The following is a 19,102-nucleotide window of genomic DNA, read 5'->3' on the forward strand; positions in this document are numbered from 1 at the left end:
GGCACTGGGTTTGATCCCTAGCACCACACAAAAATAAATAAAATAAAGGTATGGTGTCCATCCACAAAGGGGGGGAGGGATATATACCCATATATTGCTTCATCTTCAGGACTAGGACGAAGAAAAGTTCTTGGAGCTGGTTTGGGTTGAGGAACTGTGGAATACAAAACATCCATTGTTACTGATGTGATGAGCAAGAGACAGTTTCTAAAGTTCAACTGTGCAAACATAACAAATATTCAAATATTATTTCAAAGTTACCATAAATGGTATTTTTGCCGCTTAAGCTTTTATAGGTACCCACATCTAGAATGGTGGGACATAATGGGTTATGGTAAAACTTAATTTTGATGCATTAGCAGGTCCTAATACTTTCTCAAAATTGTAAGAAGAGAAACAAACCACCAAAATGCAATGTGCACATGTACAAGATGACAATATTTTCTAGAACTAAAAGATCATATAATGAGACTACATATTTCCCAGGTATAAATATTTATGCACACAAAACAGGATGATAACTGCAGGGTGGCAGAGTTAGGGTGATGAGTTTGGGATCATGGATGAAAGCAAGAGGACTATCACCCATCAAATATGTCAAATATGATCAATTTTGATGGCATAAAAAGAGGATGGACTCAACCATTTTAAGAATGAGGTTTTTTTTTTTTTTTATAATTTCTCTCTCCCTTTCAAACCACTCTCTGAATCTCATGATTCTAAACTCAAGTGTTGACAATGAATGTCTCAAGTTGGGGGTCTAGCTCCGTGGTGCAGGATGCACTTTGCATGTACAATATCCTGGATTCAAACCACAGTCTCCCCCAAAATGAGTGGTCTTAAAGCCTCACCCGGTTCCTCTTGGTATCTGGGTTCCTTGTTGGTTTCTGTGACAACTGCAGCTGCAATGTCCCCAAAGGACTTGAATGGAGTGGGTGTGGCGCCCATTTTGGACAATCTGTTGGGCGTGTCTTCCCTTGAACTAAAGCATAGGTTATGTTAACATCTCAGAGGTAACAGATTCACAAACATGCATGTGTGTAGCTCCCCAGTGTGCAAGGGAAATACGTGTCATCTCACCTTGGCCTTTCCTTCAGCTTCTCATTGGAGGAATGATAATCATAATCAGAATACTGCTGGCGTCTCTCTTCTGGAGAAAATGATCGGTTTGACTCTATTTCTGAGACGTCTGTTTCAAAAAAAAAAAAAAGACTTTTATAGTAAAATATTTAAGATATGTATCAGAAATTATGCTATTTCCTCAGTAGGAGATATGGGAAATGTAAGAGACGCAGGAAAAAAAAGAAGTTAACCTTAAGGGAAGGGCATTAAAAATTAATATAGAGGAAGTCAGATTCAGAACTGTACATTTCTCTTTCATCCCACATTCCTTTATAACTGCTTCTGAAGGATGAAAATTCAGTTATAGTCAATTCTCAACATCTGCAGGACAACAGTTTCAGGCTCACTACAACCAAAATCTGCAGATGCTTAAGTCCTTTATATAAAATGGCATAGTATTTGCAAGTAACCTACACACATCTTCCTGTATACTCTAAAGATACATCTAAAGATGACTTATAATGCCTGATACAAATATAAACGCTAGGTAAATAGCAAAATAACAAGAAAAAGAGGTATTAAGCAATGAGTACTGAGAGATTGAGTATGTGAAATGGCAAGAGGCTTTGGCAGAGTGCGCCCAAATATTACTACATTTATGTGGATTCAGCACAGTGCTCAGTATGAGACAATTCAAGTTTTGTTTCTTGGAACCTGATGGAATTGTCTTTTCCACATATATTCAATCTGTGGTTGACTGAATCTGAGGATACAGAACCAAGGACCTGGAAGTCCATCTGTACTGTATTACATATTTGCCCATTCCCACCAAATAGATGAGTGCTTCTCAAACCTTAATGTGTATTCAGATCACCTAGGGATCTTCCTGAGGCACAGTTGTTCTGGGGTAGGGCTTGAGATTCTGCAGTTTTATCAATCTCCCAGATGACACTAATGCTGCTGAGGTGCTGGGGACCACACTCTGAGTAGCATGGAAATAACCTGCAAACTCCTAGGATACTGGGGTTAATCCTCACAATCCTTTTGCTTTCCTGAACTGCACTCTTGGCAGTGACCACAGGACCAGACTTTTGATATGCTGGAGATCAAATTAAGTTTTAAGTTTTAAATTATTTTTTACAATATATTTTTAGTTGTCGATGGACCTTTATTTTATTCATTTATTTCTATGTGGTGCTGAGAATTAAATTTAGTGCCTCACATGTGCTAGGCAAGTGCTCTACCATTGAGCCACAACTCAAGTCCCAAATTTTTATGTTTTAAAAAGAAATTCTTTTTTAAATTTTTATTATTAGTTGTTCAAAACATTACATAGCTCTTGACATATCATATTTCATATATTTGATTCAAGTGGGTTATGAACTCCCATTTTTACCTCGTATACAGATTGCAGAATCACATGGGTTACACATCCACGTTTTTACATATTGCCATACTAGTGTCTGTTGTATTCTGCTGCCTTTCCTATCCCCTTCCTATCCCCTCTCCCCTCCCCTCCCCTCGCATCTTCTCTCTCTACCCCATCTACTGTAATTCATTTCTCTCCCTTGTTTTTTTTTCCCTTTCCCCTCACTTCCTCTTATATGTAATTTTGTATAACCCTGAGGGTCTCCTTCCATTTCCATGCAATTTCCCTTCTCTCTCCCTTTCCCTCCCACCTCTCATCCCTGTTTAATGTTAATCTTCTTCTCATGCTCTTCCTCCCCGCTCTGTTCTTAGTTGCTCTCCTTATATCAAAGAAGACATTTGGCATTTGTTTTTTAGGGATTGGCTTGCTTCACTTAGCATAATCTGCTCTAATGCCATCCATTTCCCTGCAAATGCCATGACTTTGTCATTTTTTAGTGCAGAGAACTACTCCATTGTGTATAAATGCCACATTTTTTTTTATCCATTCATCTATTAAAGGGCATCTAGGTTGGTTCCACAGTCTAGCTATTGTGAATTGTGCTGCTATGAACATTGATGTAGCAGTATCCCTATAGTACGCTCTTTTAAGGTCTTTAGGGAACAGTCTGAGAAGGGGAATAGCTGGGTCAAATGGTGGTTCCATTCCCAGCTTTCCAAGAAATCTCCATACTGCTTTCCATATTGGCCGCACCAATTTGCAGTCCCACCAGCAATGCACAAGTGTACCCTTTTCCCCACATCCTCGCCAGCACTTGTTTTTGTTTGACTTCATAATGGCTGCCAATCTTACTGGAGTGAGATGGTATCTTAGGGTGGTTTTGATTTGCATTTCTCTGACTGCTAGAGATGGTGAGCATTTTTTCATGTATTTGTTGATTGATTGTATGTCCTCCTCTGAGAAGTGTCTGTTCAGGTCCTTGGCCCATTTGTTGATTGGGTTATTTGAAATTCTTTTTTAAAAACCAAAAGCTTGTTTGAAATCTTAGAAACTTAACATTTTCTCAACTTTTCTGCACAAAAATAATAGCGAATGGTCAAGCAGGATAGAATATGACTCCTTTTGGCATATATATAATTCATATCAGAGAAATGAATATAACTTTTAAAAAGAGAAAAGGTGACCTGGATTGAACACCACAATATCAAGCTATCTGGACTGATTCTTTATTATAGTGTGCACATCTGTTAGTTATACTCCAGATTGCCTTCTCTATTGGAAATACTAACAGCCACTTTTAAAAAAACACACAAGCAAATGCAGGAAAAAAGCAATGAGCAAATTGATTCATTATACAGGTTAGTTCTCTGAACTGCTCAGACATGTATTTCTTTTCTTGAATCAGGGTGTATGTTGCCCAGGCTCCTGGGCTCAAGTGATCCTCCCACCTCACACTCCAAGGTGGCTAGGACTACAGGTGCATGCCACCTTCCCCTAGCTTGTATACGTTTTTTTTTTTTTTCAACTAACAGGTTTTGATTTCAGTGGCTTAATTAAGAGTCCTCTGGGAGTTTACAAGTGCACCAGAATTTCATACTGGAAACCTAATTTCAGTAGACACTTAATAAACAAATAACAACTGAACACTTAACTTTTGAAATTAAAGTTTAAAAGAGAACACTTCACTGGAAATTCAACTTCTGACTGGCTAGCTTTGCTAACCAGATGAGAATGCAAGGCCAATGGTCCTACTGACTTCTGGCTAAGCTCCCCACCATCCTCTTTCCTTACCTTCTATTTCAGAGTCACTGTCATTTAGCGAGGGGATGTTGATGAGGGTCTGCTTGCTATCTCTCAACACAACGAGCTGGAGTTTTCCTCTGGACTTCTCTATCAATTTTCGTGCATCCATTAAAGACATGTTCTCAGTGACAGTTCCATTGATCTGTATTTATGAAAAATAATAATGCTATATACAATAGAATTTTCACAGCTAAGCATGCAATTTATATGTTTTCCTTCTACAAACATAAGGGCTTTGTTCAGATACTCAAACAGACTTGGACTTAGGATCATTGAATAAAAAAACAAAATCTTTTTTTTTTAACCTTAGGCAATGAATATTTTTGTTTATTATGTTGCAGGTATATTATGCATAAAAAAGTCAATCTGCATGTCCTGTGTAGAGAATCCATAATTCTTACTCTCCAGAATTTCACATTCCATTACAGACATAGCAAACTTAAAAACCAAAACTGTTAATAAGAAAAATGGAAATTAATCCTTTAAGAAAATAACACTTAAAAAAATTAGTGCACTAGTTATACATAATAATGGGTTTGGGGTTGGGGTTATGACTCAGCGGTAGAGCGCTCGTGTCGCATGTACAAGGCCTGAGTTCGATCGTCAGCACCACATAAAAATAAATAAATAAAATAAAGTTATTAAAAAAATGGGGTTCATGCTGACATATTCATAAATGCACATAACATAATTTTCTCCATTTCAATACCAGTACTATTTCCTTCCCTTCCCTCCTCCCTTCCCCGAGCCCCTTCCCCTATTCTACTGGTCTTCAACAATGCATTCCAATTTTATATATAACTATAATGCATTGAGTAAAAATAAATAAACAATAATTATCTTTTAAATTAAACGTAATCCTGAATACCTGGCTCCCAAATGCAACCATGTAAAAGCTGCAGTATACTCTGCTAATTTATTTAACTTGCAAGCTTAAGACAATTGTTTGGTTTACTACTGGAACATGTTTCCTCACTGGAGAGGTTTACGATAACTATTAAATTTAACAAGCATTCATATACTACCGCTCTCCCTTTCATCTTTCCTTATTTTAAGGAGTAAAAACCTCAACTTTAAGTCAACAGGAAAAAAGACAGTATTTTTTGAGGTTTCTTTTAAAAAGTGACACTAAAGGGGCTGGGGCTGTAGCTTAGTGGCAGAGCGCTTGCCTAGCATGGGTGAGGCATGGGTTTGATCCTCAGCACCACATAAAAATAAACAAATAAAATAAAGGCATTCTGTCTATCTACAACTAGGGGGAAATAAGTAAATAAATAAATAAAGTAAGTAAGTAAAGTAAGTAAGTGACATTAAAGTAGTCCAAAAGAGCAATGAGCAAATGGATACATTATATAGGTTAGTTCTCTGGTTTTTCTTCTTTTTCTTTTTTTTCCCCCCCAGTGCTGGGGATGGGACTTGGGGCCTGGCATGTGCTCTACCATAGTACTATACCTACAGCCCTGAGTCTGGTTTTTCTGATAAAATCATCTTGCTGTGCTGCTCTTCCTATTGATTCCCAACACAGCCAAGTTTTTCTTTATTGGTATTTGAACATGGAGTTGCATACTAGGAATGCATTTAGGAACACAGCTGTTCTCTGTCCTCATCCACCCACCTTGAGAATTATGTCCCCTTCATGAAGATTGCCATCTTTAGTTGCCAGACCTGTTCTGGTCATCTCCTTGATGAAGATCTGACTCCCCAGCCGCAGACCATACTCTAGAAACAAAAACATAAATACACACATATGTCAGCCTAGCTACTATTTAAAAAATTACAAAAAATTAATATCATGTGGAATGTTCTATTGTTATGGGCCTAGACTCTTATTTAAAAAAAAATCAAGGTCATTTAAAAAAAAAAAAAAAAGAGGCAGAGGAATTATTCCACATTTAAAAAGAGACATAAAAGCCAAAGGCAGTGCATGAACTCCATAGATCCTTGATCCAGCACAGGGGAGGGGATGGGTCACGATATTTTGGACTAATTCCAAAATGAGCTATATTATATGACGGGCTATTAATATTTATTTCCTTAAGTGTGACAGTGGCATTGTGATATAGGAGAATGTTCTTATTCTTGAGAGATTTCACCTGCTGGAATATTTACTGGTAATGAGTAAAGCTGCTTATAACATACTTTCAAGGGGGTTCAAAGAAAAAAGGGAGGAAAAGGACTTAGAAAGCAAATGTAGCAAAATGTTAACAATTGGTAGAACTGGGTGAAGGCTATAGGTGTAAGCTACAAAATTAATACTTTTCAAATAAAATGTTGGAAACAAAAAAGCAACTCAGCAACATCTTAATAAGACCTTCTGCTGACAATGAGGCTGCCCCCACAAAGGAAAAAGGGGAAATACTCCCTCTGTAACAATGTAGCCGGTACAGGGTCATGCGCTGAAAGTTCAGTGTGTGAAGAAAAGCAGTAAGACAGGCAAGGTAATTCTGAAAGAATTCAACTAAAGCTAGCAGAGCTCTGGGTGTTCATGCACTTGGCATTACTATCAAATGAAAATAACACATTAACTAAGGATGTGTATTTTTAAATATTTTAAATGTTCTTCAAACTATTCTGATTTTCCTTATTAAACCTGTAAAAACATGCATTTTAAGGATGAATTTTGGTTACTTTAAGAAGCCATCACAATCTAGAAGTCTGAAAACAAATACATTCATTTTTAAAAAAAATTATCACCACTGTTCTGAAAGAAAATCTTATTATAAAACAGTAACTTTCTCTAATTCAGGAAAGTTATGAAGTAAATTTAAAAATTAAGTTTTTCATGGTTTACAGTAAACCTGAATCCCTCACATACACAAGGAGCTGATAAGAATACCAAACAGGAAGGGTGAGGACTCCTCTACCTTCATGGGTGATGACCCTCTACTGGTCAAACAGCATCGCAGCCCCGGACACAAGGCTGACAAGTCTGACTGAATAATTTCTTTCTTATATAACAATACCCCCTCTCTCTATCCTCTTAAAAATTGCACTTCTGTTATACCTTTGCAAATAGATTTGTTAATGTATGTGTGGGCATTTCTTAAATGAAGAAATCAGCTGACCAGCTTCTAAGACCTTGATATGCAAGGTGATATGGTGCCCAATGAAATGAGCCTATGAATTGATGGTATTTTTTCCTTAATCAAATGTATGTCTGACCTATTGTTGAACTTCTTATGCACACTATTCTTATGCACACTAGACAGTGAAAGCTAAGTTATTACATAATCTTAGCAAAGGGAGAAAAAAATTCTTTTAAAGTGGAGGGCTGAGGCTGTAGTTCAGTGGGAGAGCACTTTCCTAGCACATGTGAGGCTCTGGGTCCAGTCCCCAGCAAATGCTCCCCCCACAAAACACACACACACACACACACACACACACACAGAAGTGGAATTGTTTATATAGTGATTTCCTGATTTGGGGAACAAAATGGTCAAGAAAGAGCAAAACACTGTATGAACACAGAAGCATAACCCCCTTTTTTTCCCCTTGATTTACTAAGACTGGTCATGATGGGGGCAGTCTCTTAGGATAATGTGTTTCTAAATTGTGGGGTTTGAGATCAACTTAGAGGGCTGCAACCAGTATTTTAAAAATTTAATGTAATGGAATTCTCAGGTACACCACACTGAAAATGTAATGTTCCACCAAACTCCTGTTAAAGTTTTTGACATGGAGGTGCTTCTATGATTGTTTACAAGAAATAGTTATTTTCATGGCAGGAGCTAGGGAAAGAGGGAAGAAGGTGGAGGAAGAGCAAAAGGAGAAAGAAAGGAGAAGTTTGAAAAGCAGTGCATTCAGGAACTTAAGATCCTTGGTGCATGCCCCAAAGCATAGGGTCAGACTCTTAAAGAGGTGTCTCTTATCATATTCTCACTCTCAAAACTTCTCTACATCCCATTTGTCAATCTAGATACAGGGTGGTTCTTATTCTGCTTGAGGGTTCTTGAATGATCACCTCCTCACAAGAGTTATAAAAATTCTGTGAAATCATTACACCTAAGATGCACCTTCCTCAGGATGATGCGTTCTCAGCTTTCAGCTTTATTTTCTTACCCTGAACCCCACTCAGCCCCTCACATTATTCTTCAGTTATTTCAATAGGCACCTGGTTATATAACTCAACCCTTTATGAAAAATTAAGAGAAAACAAGCCCTCTCATCTGGCAGGCTATTTAAATGCAAATCCCCAAACTGAAAAGCAAGAGGTCTTTCACTTTCACTTTGCATGGGGGTGGGGGCACTTTTCATCTTTTTTTCCCTAGAAATAACCATTGGAGAGCAAAAGGAGATATGTTAGAAGAAATTTTAAGTCAGAAGACAAGTACTGATGCTAGGACTAGCTCAACAATGGGCTCTCAAGCCCTGTTCACTCACCTACTGATCTCCTATCAGCTACTCCCAAGGGATGGAGTTTGAGTTCTAGCTCCATCATCTACATACTGGCTTCAAGACGGGCAAGTTGCTTCCCCATCTGAGTCTCAGAATCTCCACCTATGAACTCCAGGCGTTAACTGCTTCTCTAGCTGCAATATAGAGTATGCCTCTTGGATGTGATAAAATGGATGTGGCAGAGACCACCTCCACCACAGATCTACCCAAACACCTCCCTGTATCATGGTATTCCTGACCTACAGCACTAGAATAAAACCTCCTTCCACACAGGGTTCTTATAAGGATTAAATAAGAGAATATTTATCCAGCATAGCTCCTGGCATAGAACAGAAAATCAAGAAGCGCTGGAGTACTGTCTTCTCTCTTGGTTTCTCTAGCTTGAGAAGCCCACTACCTGCAGGCCCCAGGGCCACTACATGTTTCTGATTCCATGGGGCTGGGCTGAGGCCTAAGAATCTGCATTGTAACAAGTGTCCAGGTGATATGCTACTTAGAGAACCACTGGCCTGGTAATGCAAAGCCAAAGTTGGAGAGCCTGGTTTTGCCATGGTGAAACTATTGCACAGGGCAATGGACTCTTCTATGCCTGTCTCTTTGTCTATAAAATAATGGTACAGGTGGTGCTCCCTCAGGACACAGTTTGTAAGAATTAAATGAGCCAACAGGTGACCAGCACTGAGGTCAAAGCTGGGCACCTAGGAGGTGCTATGGAAGAGCTGGTTATAACTAGTAGCACAGTGCTTGTTTTCCACCTACCTTCATTAGGTTTGCTTTTCATCAGAAGGACCCCAATGGGCCTGTCCGAGTCTGACTGGCCGGTGTGCTCTGGCCGAGCCCTGGGCTGGGGGCTGGGGCTGCGGGAATGCAGGTGCTCTTGGCTGCGGCTCCTGGAGCCCTCGTAGCGGGCATCGGGCTGCGCCCTGCGGCGGTGTTCAGTGGGAGGGCTGTAGGTGCGATCTTCGGGCTCGTAAGCCTGGTGATAGGCCCGCTCGTAGTCCCGGTCAATGCTCCGGCCACGGCTGCGGTCTCGGGGTGGTCCAAAGCCGTGGTCCAGGCCACGCTCCAGGCTCCGGCCACGACTGCGGTCTCGGGCGCGTCCATAGTCCTGGTCCAGGCCGCGCTCCAGGCTCCGGCCGCGGCTGCGGTCCCGGCTGCGGTCCTGCTCCCGGCTGTATGCCCGCTGGTAGGGACGGCCCCTTTCGTCCTCCCAGCTGTGGCTTAGCCTGTCGTGGCTGCTAGGCCGGCTCCTCTCGCTGTACCCGCTGCGGAAACTTCCACCATCAAAGTCGTCCATCGCCTCAAAAGCCCGGTCATCCTGACTGAGGGGTGGGCTGCCCTGCAGCGGCGCCACCTGCACCTTCCGGGGCCTCTTGACTACCTGTCAACAAGACAGACACTGTTGGATGCAGGACAGCCGCAATTCAACACAGAGAAGGAGGTGGTCAGGGTGCTGGTTCTAGTTTCAATAAGACCGGTCCCTCTTCATCCACAGCATCAGAAAATGAAGAAAAACAACGCCCCCCCAACAAACAAACAACAAAAATAACCCTCCGTCTCTTAAACAATCAGCTATGACCCTGCCTGTGCACTAAGTCTTGGATTTTTCATCAGGAACCAGGGTCAGTTAAAACCTCAGGGAGTTAAAATAAGACAATAACTGTGAAGGCTCTGCATTCCCTGCCTCAAATGGAGAATAATAAGAATACCTGCTTCCATCAAGAGCAAAAAGCCTCAGAGGCCGGAACTCTCTACATTATGAAGATTCAGAAAGTGAGACATTCTATATGTAACTGCCTAGACTCTTCCAAAATTTAATACCACTAAAAAGAAGGGGTGCCAGGCACATGCTTATAATCCCAGTGACTCATGAGGCTGAGGCAAGAGGATAACAACTTTGTGACCAGCCTGGGCAACTTAGAGAGATCCTGTCTCAAAATCAAAAATAAAAAGGGCTGGAATTATAGCTCAATGGAAGTTCAATTCCCAGTAAACCCCCATTCCCCCCCCCCCACACACACACACACAGTGAAAGGAGGGAGAGAGGCAAGGGGAAAAAGGTACCCTTCTAGATTAAAAGAGAGTAAAGAAATAATTAGATGATTAAACATGGTTCCTGGAAGAAGAAAAGACTATAAAAGACATCTTGAGATATGCACTGAATATCAGGTCATACTGCAGAAATACAAATTTTCTTAACTATGTTAATAGCATTATGGTACTTAGAAGAACGTCCTTATTCTTAGATTCATGCTGAAGTAAGAACTGTCATGACATTGTAATGCTGCCTGGATAGGAGAACTGCTGGTCTTAGGAGAAGGACGAAGAAAAGGCCAGAAGGATGGCTTATGCACATCTTCACATCACCCATAACATCACCCTCCAAAAGCACTAAGGACGCAAGAAGCTAGTGGGCCCTAGGTTACGTAATTCTGTCAAATGCTCAGAAGCAAGCGGTAATTTTCTTCTGGGCATAAAAACAAAATGCTGTTGAGGCAAGCCGAAAGCCAAGCCAGTACTTACAATGGCAGCAATCTTCCCACTTTTTCTCAGCTGCTGAACTGCAAATGAATGGAGCACATCCTCCATGGGGGTGCCATTAACCATGACCACCCTGTCATTTTCTCTGTAAACAAGAAATAAAAACAGGTCATGAAAAACTCCCATCTACTCGATGGAAATCATTTATTTAGGTAGAACATAAGCAGCAAATTGACCCAAGATGCTTATTAAAGGGCTCCCAAAGATCAGTCAACTTGGTCAGAGTTCTTCTGAGGAAAGAAATTGAGCCACAGAGCTCAATTTTTTTTTTTTTCAAAATGTTAAGATTTTATTTACAAAGCTTTTTTGTTGTACAGAAAGTAAAAATGCTGTTACAATCTCGGTGTGACTGGTAGCCACAGACAGTTGACTCACTAATCACAGCTATCCATGCTACAGCAAGAGTCTTACACAAAAAACCTAACAATGCTTACAATTTTGTTGGGGCAAAGTCCCCAAGCCTGGTGGTGGATTACCAAGAGGGACTAAAAGGAGGAAGGTGGAATGTTACAGGAACTATTCTTTGGCTCTTTGGGTGGGTGGGCGTCCTGGGGTTTGTATCGCAGCCACCTTTTTTTTTTTTTCTTTTTTAAACAGCTATCAAATCCATGAGCAGTCCAACCAATACTGAACAGTTCTGTTTTGCAGTGTGTCTGGGGTCTTAATCATCTTCTCCTTCATCATCTGTTTCTCTCTCTTTTCACCTTTCCTGCTTTCTTCCTCCTCTTCATCCTCATCCTCGTCTTCTTCATCTTCATCTACTTCTCCATCATGCCCAAATTCTTCTTCCTCCCCGCTGACCCCATCTTCATCTTCTTCATCAAACTCTTCCTCCTCACCATCCTCATCCTCCTCGTCTTCCTCATCTTCTCCTTCTTCATCCTCCTCTTCTTCATCCACACCATCCACCTCTGCATCTGAGTCAGGGGCTTCCCCATCTTCTCCATCATCGCCGTCCAGGTAGGTCAGCTGGGGCAGGAGCCTGAACACACTCCAGGGTAATCATTCAGATTAGTGACTTCACAGTTAAATAGATCCAAGCTCTTCAGACAATCCAACTTTTTCAAAGGTTCCAAGGCGCTGATGTCTTTCAGTTTATTTCCACTTAAATTTAGATGTGTGAGATTTGGAAGTTTTTCTGCTAACATATCCAGACCTCCATAGATTCTATTGTCACTGAGCTCAAGCTTTTTCAAATTTAGGTAGCTTGGGGAGATTTGAAACTGAAATCAAGCCTACATTTATTAAACTGAGGAACTCCAAGTTCACAAATTCAGCAGTTAAGCCCTCAATTTTTCCATCATTTGATTTGCAATTGTCCAAGACAAGTTCTCCAACCTTTTAATTTCCAACAAATAGTCACAGGGCTCTGGCCTATTTGGGGCAAGACCTAAGGAGCTGCTGGGGTCCTGTTCCTCAGCTCCAGGTGGATCCTCCTCTTCGTGTCCATGTTTCCCTCGTCCCCCCTCTTCAACCTTAACTTTCCGAGGCGGGGCGGAGGTGGGAGGCCTGCACGGCAAGGGCTGTCGGAGGGGGTCTGCTCGAGGCAGCGGCCAGCAGCGCGGTCCCGTGTGGTGGGCGAACAGAGCCCCCGGAGCCAAGTTACTTGCGGGAGCAGAGAGAAACCATGGAGGGAAAAGGGGGCTGGAGCGCAGACCACTTAGGAAGAAAGAGGACTGCCCCCAGACCACTGGGCCACTCCAGCAGGCACCTAGTAACGGTGAGATCTGTACTCAAAGAAATTTCTATATCTTTCTTCTGTTAGTGAGGTGCATGGAGGGCTTCAGAAAAATCTACAAACACTCTCCCAAAATAAGTATATACCCATTTGTGCTTGTTTGGAGGGAAGCAAGTCAAGAGCCTGCATCAGATTCCTAAATAAATTTTAAAGGTTGGGGGTATAGTTCAGTGGTAGACCACTTGTCTAGCACGCAAACAAGCCCCAAGTTCAACCCCAGCACAGCCAAAAAAGAAAGAAAGAAAGAAATTTTAAGAACACAGAATTGTATTCCTTTAACTGACCCAAAAAATTATTTTAAAATTTCACATTGCTCCTATCAAAGACTACAAACTTTGACAGGACCATATGGACTTTAAACAGAACCTCAATGTTTGACCTACCTGGCCAATGCAGCCATCTAGCTAACTTTAGATTCTGCCCTGAGAAGTTATCCTGAGAGAATTCAGACATGGATCTTTTAAATTGGCATTATCTCTTCAGGCCACAAGGCTGGCAAACTTGTGCTTTATTGCAGTATCTTTTCCCAATTTCTGCATCTCTCTTATAAATAAAGGTCATTATTTAACCAAAGTCTACTCAGTATTTTTTCTTTTTCTTTTTCTTTTTGGATAGTACTGGAGATTAAACCCAGGGGACCAAACGCAGGGCCTCAGGCTAGGAATGTAGCCCAGTGGTGGAATGCTTGCCTAGCATGTACCAGGCCCTGGGTTCAACACCAGGACTGCAAAAAGAAAGCCAAAATCAAAACAAAAACAAAAACAAGGAACTCACACGTTAGGCATAAGCTCAACCACTGAGCTATCTCCCCAGCCATCCTGATTAAAAACTTAAAAAATATATTTTTAGTTGTAGATGGACACAATACTTTTATTTTATTTATTTTTATGTGGTGCTGAAGATCAAACTCAGTATCTCACACATGCTAGGCAAGCGCTCTATTTAGGAAATGATTCCTAAACCGTGAAGTGATATTTGCAACTACCTTCTTATAGGGTGAAAAATAACTGCCCTCCTCTCCACAAGAGTTTAAATGTCCCCCAACATTTGGGGACTGTTAAAACATGGTGTGCTAGTTATGGCCTCAATTACTGCTTGAAGACTTTTCAAATGTTATATAAAACTGGTTTTTTTTTCCCTAAGAAGTGCATATCAACCAAAGTACCCTGTCTAGTGACAACTGGCACAGTTGGCAGGAACCAGGGATGGGGTGGGGGGGGCGGGAGGAGACTCACTGAAGCAGGCCATCAGCTGGTCCTCCTGGGAGCACATCAGAAATGACTATGGATGTTTCTCCATTTTCAAAGTGGGGGTTGTCTCTGCCTCCAGACACTGCAATTCCAAATCCTCTTTTGGAATCCTGTTCGTTAGGGTTAGGAGAAAAATGTTAAAATCCTTCCACAAGTGGCTTTCAGGATTTATTACAAGTACTTAATAAAATAAAGGTCAAATCAATGACCAGAGATAGCTCAGGAACAGATGGGCTTACAGAAATAAATAAAAAAACAAAATAAAGCGTCATTGTAGTAAGCGGACAGGTTTATAAAGGGAAATCCCTTATCTAAAATAAACAGCCTTGTGAAAAATGTAAAAGATGGATATGTACAGACTTGACTTATCCCGAGAAGCTGGCGGGAGAAAGAAATAATGTCTTCTGTCCACATAGGTGTGTGCTGTTCAAAGCACCAATCACATCTGCTTGCATCATGCTGGCCCAAGCTGGCACAATTCCAACTTCAGTAAAAGCTGAGTTTGTGCATATTTTTTAAAAAAAATTTTTTTTTAAAGTCTGGGACTAAACTCTGGGGTGCTCTACCACTGAACCATATCCACCCCTAGCCCTTTTTATTTTTATTCTGCAATCCTTCTGCCTCAGCCTCCTAAGTTTCTGGGATTATAGGTATGCACCATTACACTTGACTCTAAAACTGCATTTTCGAAAAGTATATCTTTAACTCCAAGTTAAATGGGCTGCTGGTTTCATTTTTAATATAGGGTGAAAAGTACATGTATTTAAAAATCAAATCCAAACATAAAAATAGTATTGAGATCTTATGAGTGAGCAAAGCATTAAACTTTTTTTCTACATGCCCAGAAGAATGGAAATTAATATATATCCAAGGGTAGTCCAGCAATGCACACCAGTGAATCCAGGTAAAAAATAATCCTAACTCTTTTCAGTGTTAAAAAAGCTAAGCCGAGTTTCTAAACATAAGAGGTGGCAGTATAATTCTAAATCGGGGTTAGTGATTTAAAAAAAAAAATCTAATCAGAGAATAAAAGAAAATCTCTAGCCCCAAGGAAAAGTTCTGGTTTGGGGCCCGCTATGCTGACATTTCAAACCCCAAACGGGCTGGGTCATTGTCTATTAAACATATGGCTATGAATCTGGCAGCATCAGACACCTGGTTTTAGGTAGAGGCAGTACCCTCCTCTATACCAATCCTAAAAAGTTCCTCACTTCAGCTAATTTGGGGTCTACAACTCAAAGGTCACATGAAATTCTAGCAGAATGGGCACAGAAAAGAACCAAGATGACTAAAACTGAAAATAAAGACATGAATGGGCAAAGTTCTCCAACTAAAGAATCTGCAATAACTGTTACCGAAGTTTGGGCACTCGGGCACTGACCCAGTGACAACTTTTTCTACCTGGATTCTCACTTAACATTTAATGTGGGAATGAAATTTTCATGGAAGACAGGGCTGGAGGCTCAGGGTGGTGCTAAGGGTCAAAGGAAATCTTTAACTTTGAGGAATTCCCAATCCCCTCTAGGAGGTGACAGAGGGAAGATTCCTGTGGGGAAGAAGATCACTGCTGGGCTCAGTGGTGCTGACAGGAAGGCAGCTGGATGGAATGAGAACCAGGGATGGTGAGCTGGGGATGTGGGACAGCCACTACCTACCAGGTGTGGCCTTGGGTTTGAGCCCAAGTTAAAAAGCATAAATAAATTAAAAATAACTGGCAAATCACACAGGTAGTTCTAGACCAGCTCAGCCTCACATAAAAGACTTAAAGACTCTTGGTTGCTATGCTTGCCTATAGCAGGGCTAACACCTATTATGTCTACCTAAAACTTGGCTATCAAATAAAAAGGGAGCTAACATGTACGTACGGAGTGCCAATCTCCATGGATTGGAAGCTCTATGAATCCCCTCATTCAATGAAGAAGGGTAATACCTGTGAGATGACTTTAAAAGTAAGTAAAATATACTAATATATGGAATTAATTCTTTCAATACCATGGGGAAGTGGATTTTTAACTTGATTAACTCAACCATTCTTAAAACAATCAGGAGAGCAAGAAGAACAGAACCCGTCACCTGATTCCTAAGTCAATCTTTTCTAATTTAGTTTGTGTTTAAAACTCACTTGACGGTTATAAGGTATATGGATTATAGTGAAAAATATCCACCCTCAAACAGTATATAGGTTATTTTCATTCTTCCCTTACTTTTCTCTTTGTTTCATAACCTGCACTGTCTAGAAATAAGCGACAGCACTCAATATTCTATGAAAGGTTCCACAGTATACAGAACTTAACCACAAAACCTAACAGCAGGCAAATCTTTGTTAACACTGTGGTTACTGCCAGCTAGTACAGATGATGCGTGATCTATCTCAAGAACGGAAACATAAGTGGGTGGACAAAAATAAATAAGATCAAGACCTTGACTGTATAACACAGGACATGTGCAGAACTCACCTTCTGTAGGGTCACAGTGTACTGTTCCCATATCAGCTCCTCCATGCCTGGGGCCTGTTTTAAAATAAGCAAAAACAACTTGATTAAAGCCGCAAATCTCTCAGTGCCAGAAATAAAACTGTAACTGTAATTCAGGATGTCTCAATTTAAAGTCCAACTCCCAATTTCTATGTATCAGAAAGTCAAAATGTGCTCAGAATGTCATGCTACCTATTTTCATACTCTCTTTCCATGAAATGGTTTCCTTAACACGATACTAGAAAAATTAGAGAAATACATAGTGAGAGCCCCTTAAAAAAAAAAAAAAAAAAGGATAAAATGTTAAGGGCTGAGCCCTTTTATCATCACCACTCACACTGTCAACATAAAAACCTTTAAAAAAAAATGTAATTAAACTATGACAGTGGCCCATCTCTGTAACCCTAGCTATCCAGGAATATCTCAAGTTCAAGGCCAACCTGGGCAAATTTAGCAAAACCCTGCCTTGGGGAAAAAGAAAAAACAAAAAACAAGTTTTCAAAAGATTTTCCCATTTTTAAAGCATTCTCGAACCAACTTGCCTCAAAGGTAAAGTCAGGCAAATTTTCTGCATATTTAAGTCAAAAAAAATTCTCGACCTTATTGACAAGGGTTCCTTATAGGTTATCTGTGGGATCTTTTGGCTTTTTCTCTATCAGTGATGCTGGATGCAAAATGGCAATGCCTGTATAAATAGGCCATAGGGGCTTCCATCTCAAACATTATTCCAAAATAGATGTCTAGAAGACCTTAAAAATAGTGGTGTCATTTTAAGAACAACACTATTCCATTATGTCCAGGCTGCCTTTGAGAAGGACAGAAATGCCAAGAAAGCTGAATGCCAGGATAAGATAGTACAGAAGCAGGAATTTAAACAAGAGGGTGTAGAAAAAGGGTGGGAGATAAGATCACATATATTGGGGGGGGGGGGGGGCAGGGGACAGCTCCATGCAAATGGAGCACTAAAAATATCTCCTGGAGAATTCCTATCAACAGACAGATATTCAGGTTTGAAACTCAAAGTCATATTATGGAGGTGACCATACCGCCCCAAGAAATATGCCCAACCAAAGTGGTTCTGCATTGGTAGTTCTACCAATTTTCTTGTGCCAGGCAAATCCTCTCCAAGGAACACTTTTATTAAACACAGGCTTTGAAGAATCCCTCAAATAAGTATCTAAGGAACATGAGCTCACAATTTAAATGCACACATACATAAACTGAAGAATCAAAGACGGTAAATATTGGAAACGTCCCTCACAAATCAAAAAAGTGTATATAATATGGATCACATGTTTTAGGATTCGAAAGGGTGGGAAGTATGAATGAGAAGTTAAGAGTAACAGGTTCTAGGAGGAGATAAGAGTAAAGGAGAAATCCAGTATCCAAGGAGGTGATGCCTTCTCCTGGACTGAAGGTTTCTTCTCTTCAGGAAGTTTCAATACATCATAAGCAAGTTAAATTTAAAAATGTAAGGAAGAAAAAAGAAGGAAGAGAACCACACTTAAATGTATTGTGGTCTCATTGCCTTTAAGGACAAATATACCTTGAGAGGAGCTCAGCAGAAGAAAGATCATAAAAGAAAAACAAAAGGACAGACAACTTCTCACCAGCAATAATGGAAGAAGACAATAATGAAAGACAGTAGAATAGCATCTTAATACAGTATCTGTCAATTTAAAAGATAGAAAAGGCATTTTTTAAAAAAAGGTCAGATTATTACCAGAGGCCAGAAATAAAATAATTGTCAAAGGAAAAATTTAATAAAGGAAAATAACCGGGCCTGGTGGCGCACACCTGTAATCCCAGTGACTTGGGAGGCTGCAGCAGGAGGACTGTGAGTTTGAGGCCAGCCTCAGCCTCTTAGTGAGACCCTCAGCAATTTAGCGAGACCCTGTCTCAAAATAAAAAATAAAAAGGGTTGGGGATGGAGCTCAGTGGTTAAGCATCCCTGGGTTCAATCTCTAGTACCAAAAAAAAAAAGGAAAATAATGCCACAAGGAAAACCTAAAATGCAAGGAGTGCAAGTGAACCTGCATGCACGGTGACTACATGAAGTTACAGTCACAGTGTGTGATTTGTGAAAGTTAAGAAAAATAAGGCAGAACCAGAGCACTGGGCAACAATGTGTAAACCAAGAGGAGCAGGTCTTGAAGAAATCATTCTCACTCGGGTGCAGTGTAAAGCTACTGATTAATTTTTGAACTTCATTAAGTTAAATTTTCTAGGGTAACCTCTAAGGGAATAATTAGAGTGCATAACTTCCAAAATAACAGAGGGGAAATTAAATGAAAAAACAACACTTAAAAAGAAAGCAAGGAAGGACAAGAGGGGGAATGGTGGAAAATCATGGCAAATATAAAACTCCAACTCCAATTGCAGAAAGGAATGAAGGAGAATATACACAATCACAGTAAGTATACAAAAAAGCAGGTTGTCAGACTGGATTAAAGACAAGAAGAGCCAGATA

General features: G+C 40.4%; 1 protein-coding gene and 1 pseudogene across 3 annotated transcripts in view; both read right to left on the minus strand.

Annotated features, from left to right (window-relative positions):
- The window catches only part of Tjp2 (tight junction protein 2), a 111,238-nt gene that overhangs the window by 24,761 nt on the left and 67,375 nt on the right, over window positions 1–19,102 (minus strand). For all 3 annotated transcript variants that reach the window (XM_046459362.1, XM_046459363.2, XM_046459361.2), the window contains exons 2-10: window positions 16,615–16,668; window positions 14,144–14,268; window positions 11,153–11,255; window positions 9,389–10,010; window positions 5,850–5,953; window positions 4,223–4,376; window positions 1,081–1,189; window positions 852–982; window positions 88–154 (exon numbers count right to left, since the gene is read on the minus strand). In XM_046459362.1, the coding sequence (XP_046315318.1) occupies window positions 88–154; window positions 852–982; window positions 1,081–1,189; window positions 4,223–4,376; window positions 5,850–5,953; window positions 9,389–10,010; window positions 11,153–11,255; window positions 14,144–14,268; window positions 16,615–16,659 (1,460 nt within the window). In that variant the 5' untranslated portion in view covers window positions 16,660–16,668. The remainder of the gene's footprint in view (window positions 1–87; window positions 155–851; window positions 983–1,080; window positions 1,190–4,222; window positions 4,377–5,849; window positions 5,954–9,388; window positions 10,011–11,152; window positions 11,256–14,143; window positions 14,269–16,614; window positions 16,669–19,102) is intronic.
- LOC124102922 (acidic leucine-rich nuclear phosphoprotein 32 family member B-like) lies at window positions 11,266–14,122 on the minus strand (annotated as a pseudogene).

The sequence above is a fragment of the Marmota monax genome, unplaced genomic scaffold (genome assembly GCF_021218885.2).
Source record: "Marmota monax isolate L192 unplaced genomic scaffold, Marmota_monax_Labrador192_F-V1.1 WCK01_AAM20220418_F8-fsc00059, whole genome shotgun sequence".
Lineage (NCBI taxonomy): Eukaryota > Metazoa > Chordata > Mammalia > Rodentia > Sciuridae > Marmota > Marmota monax.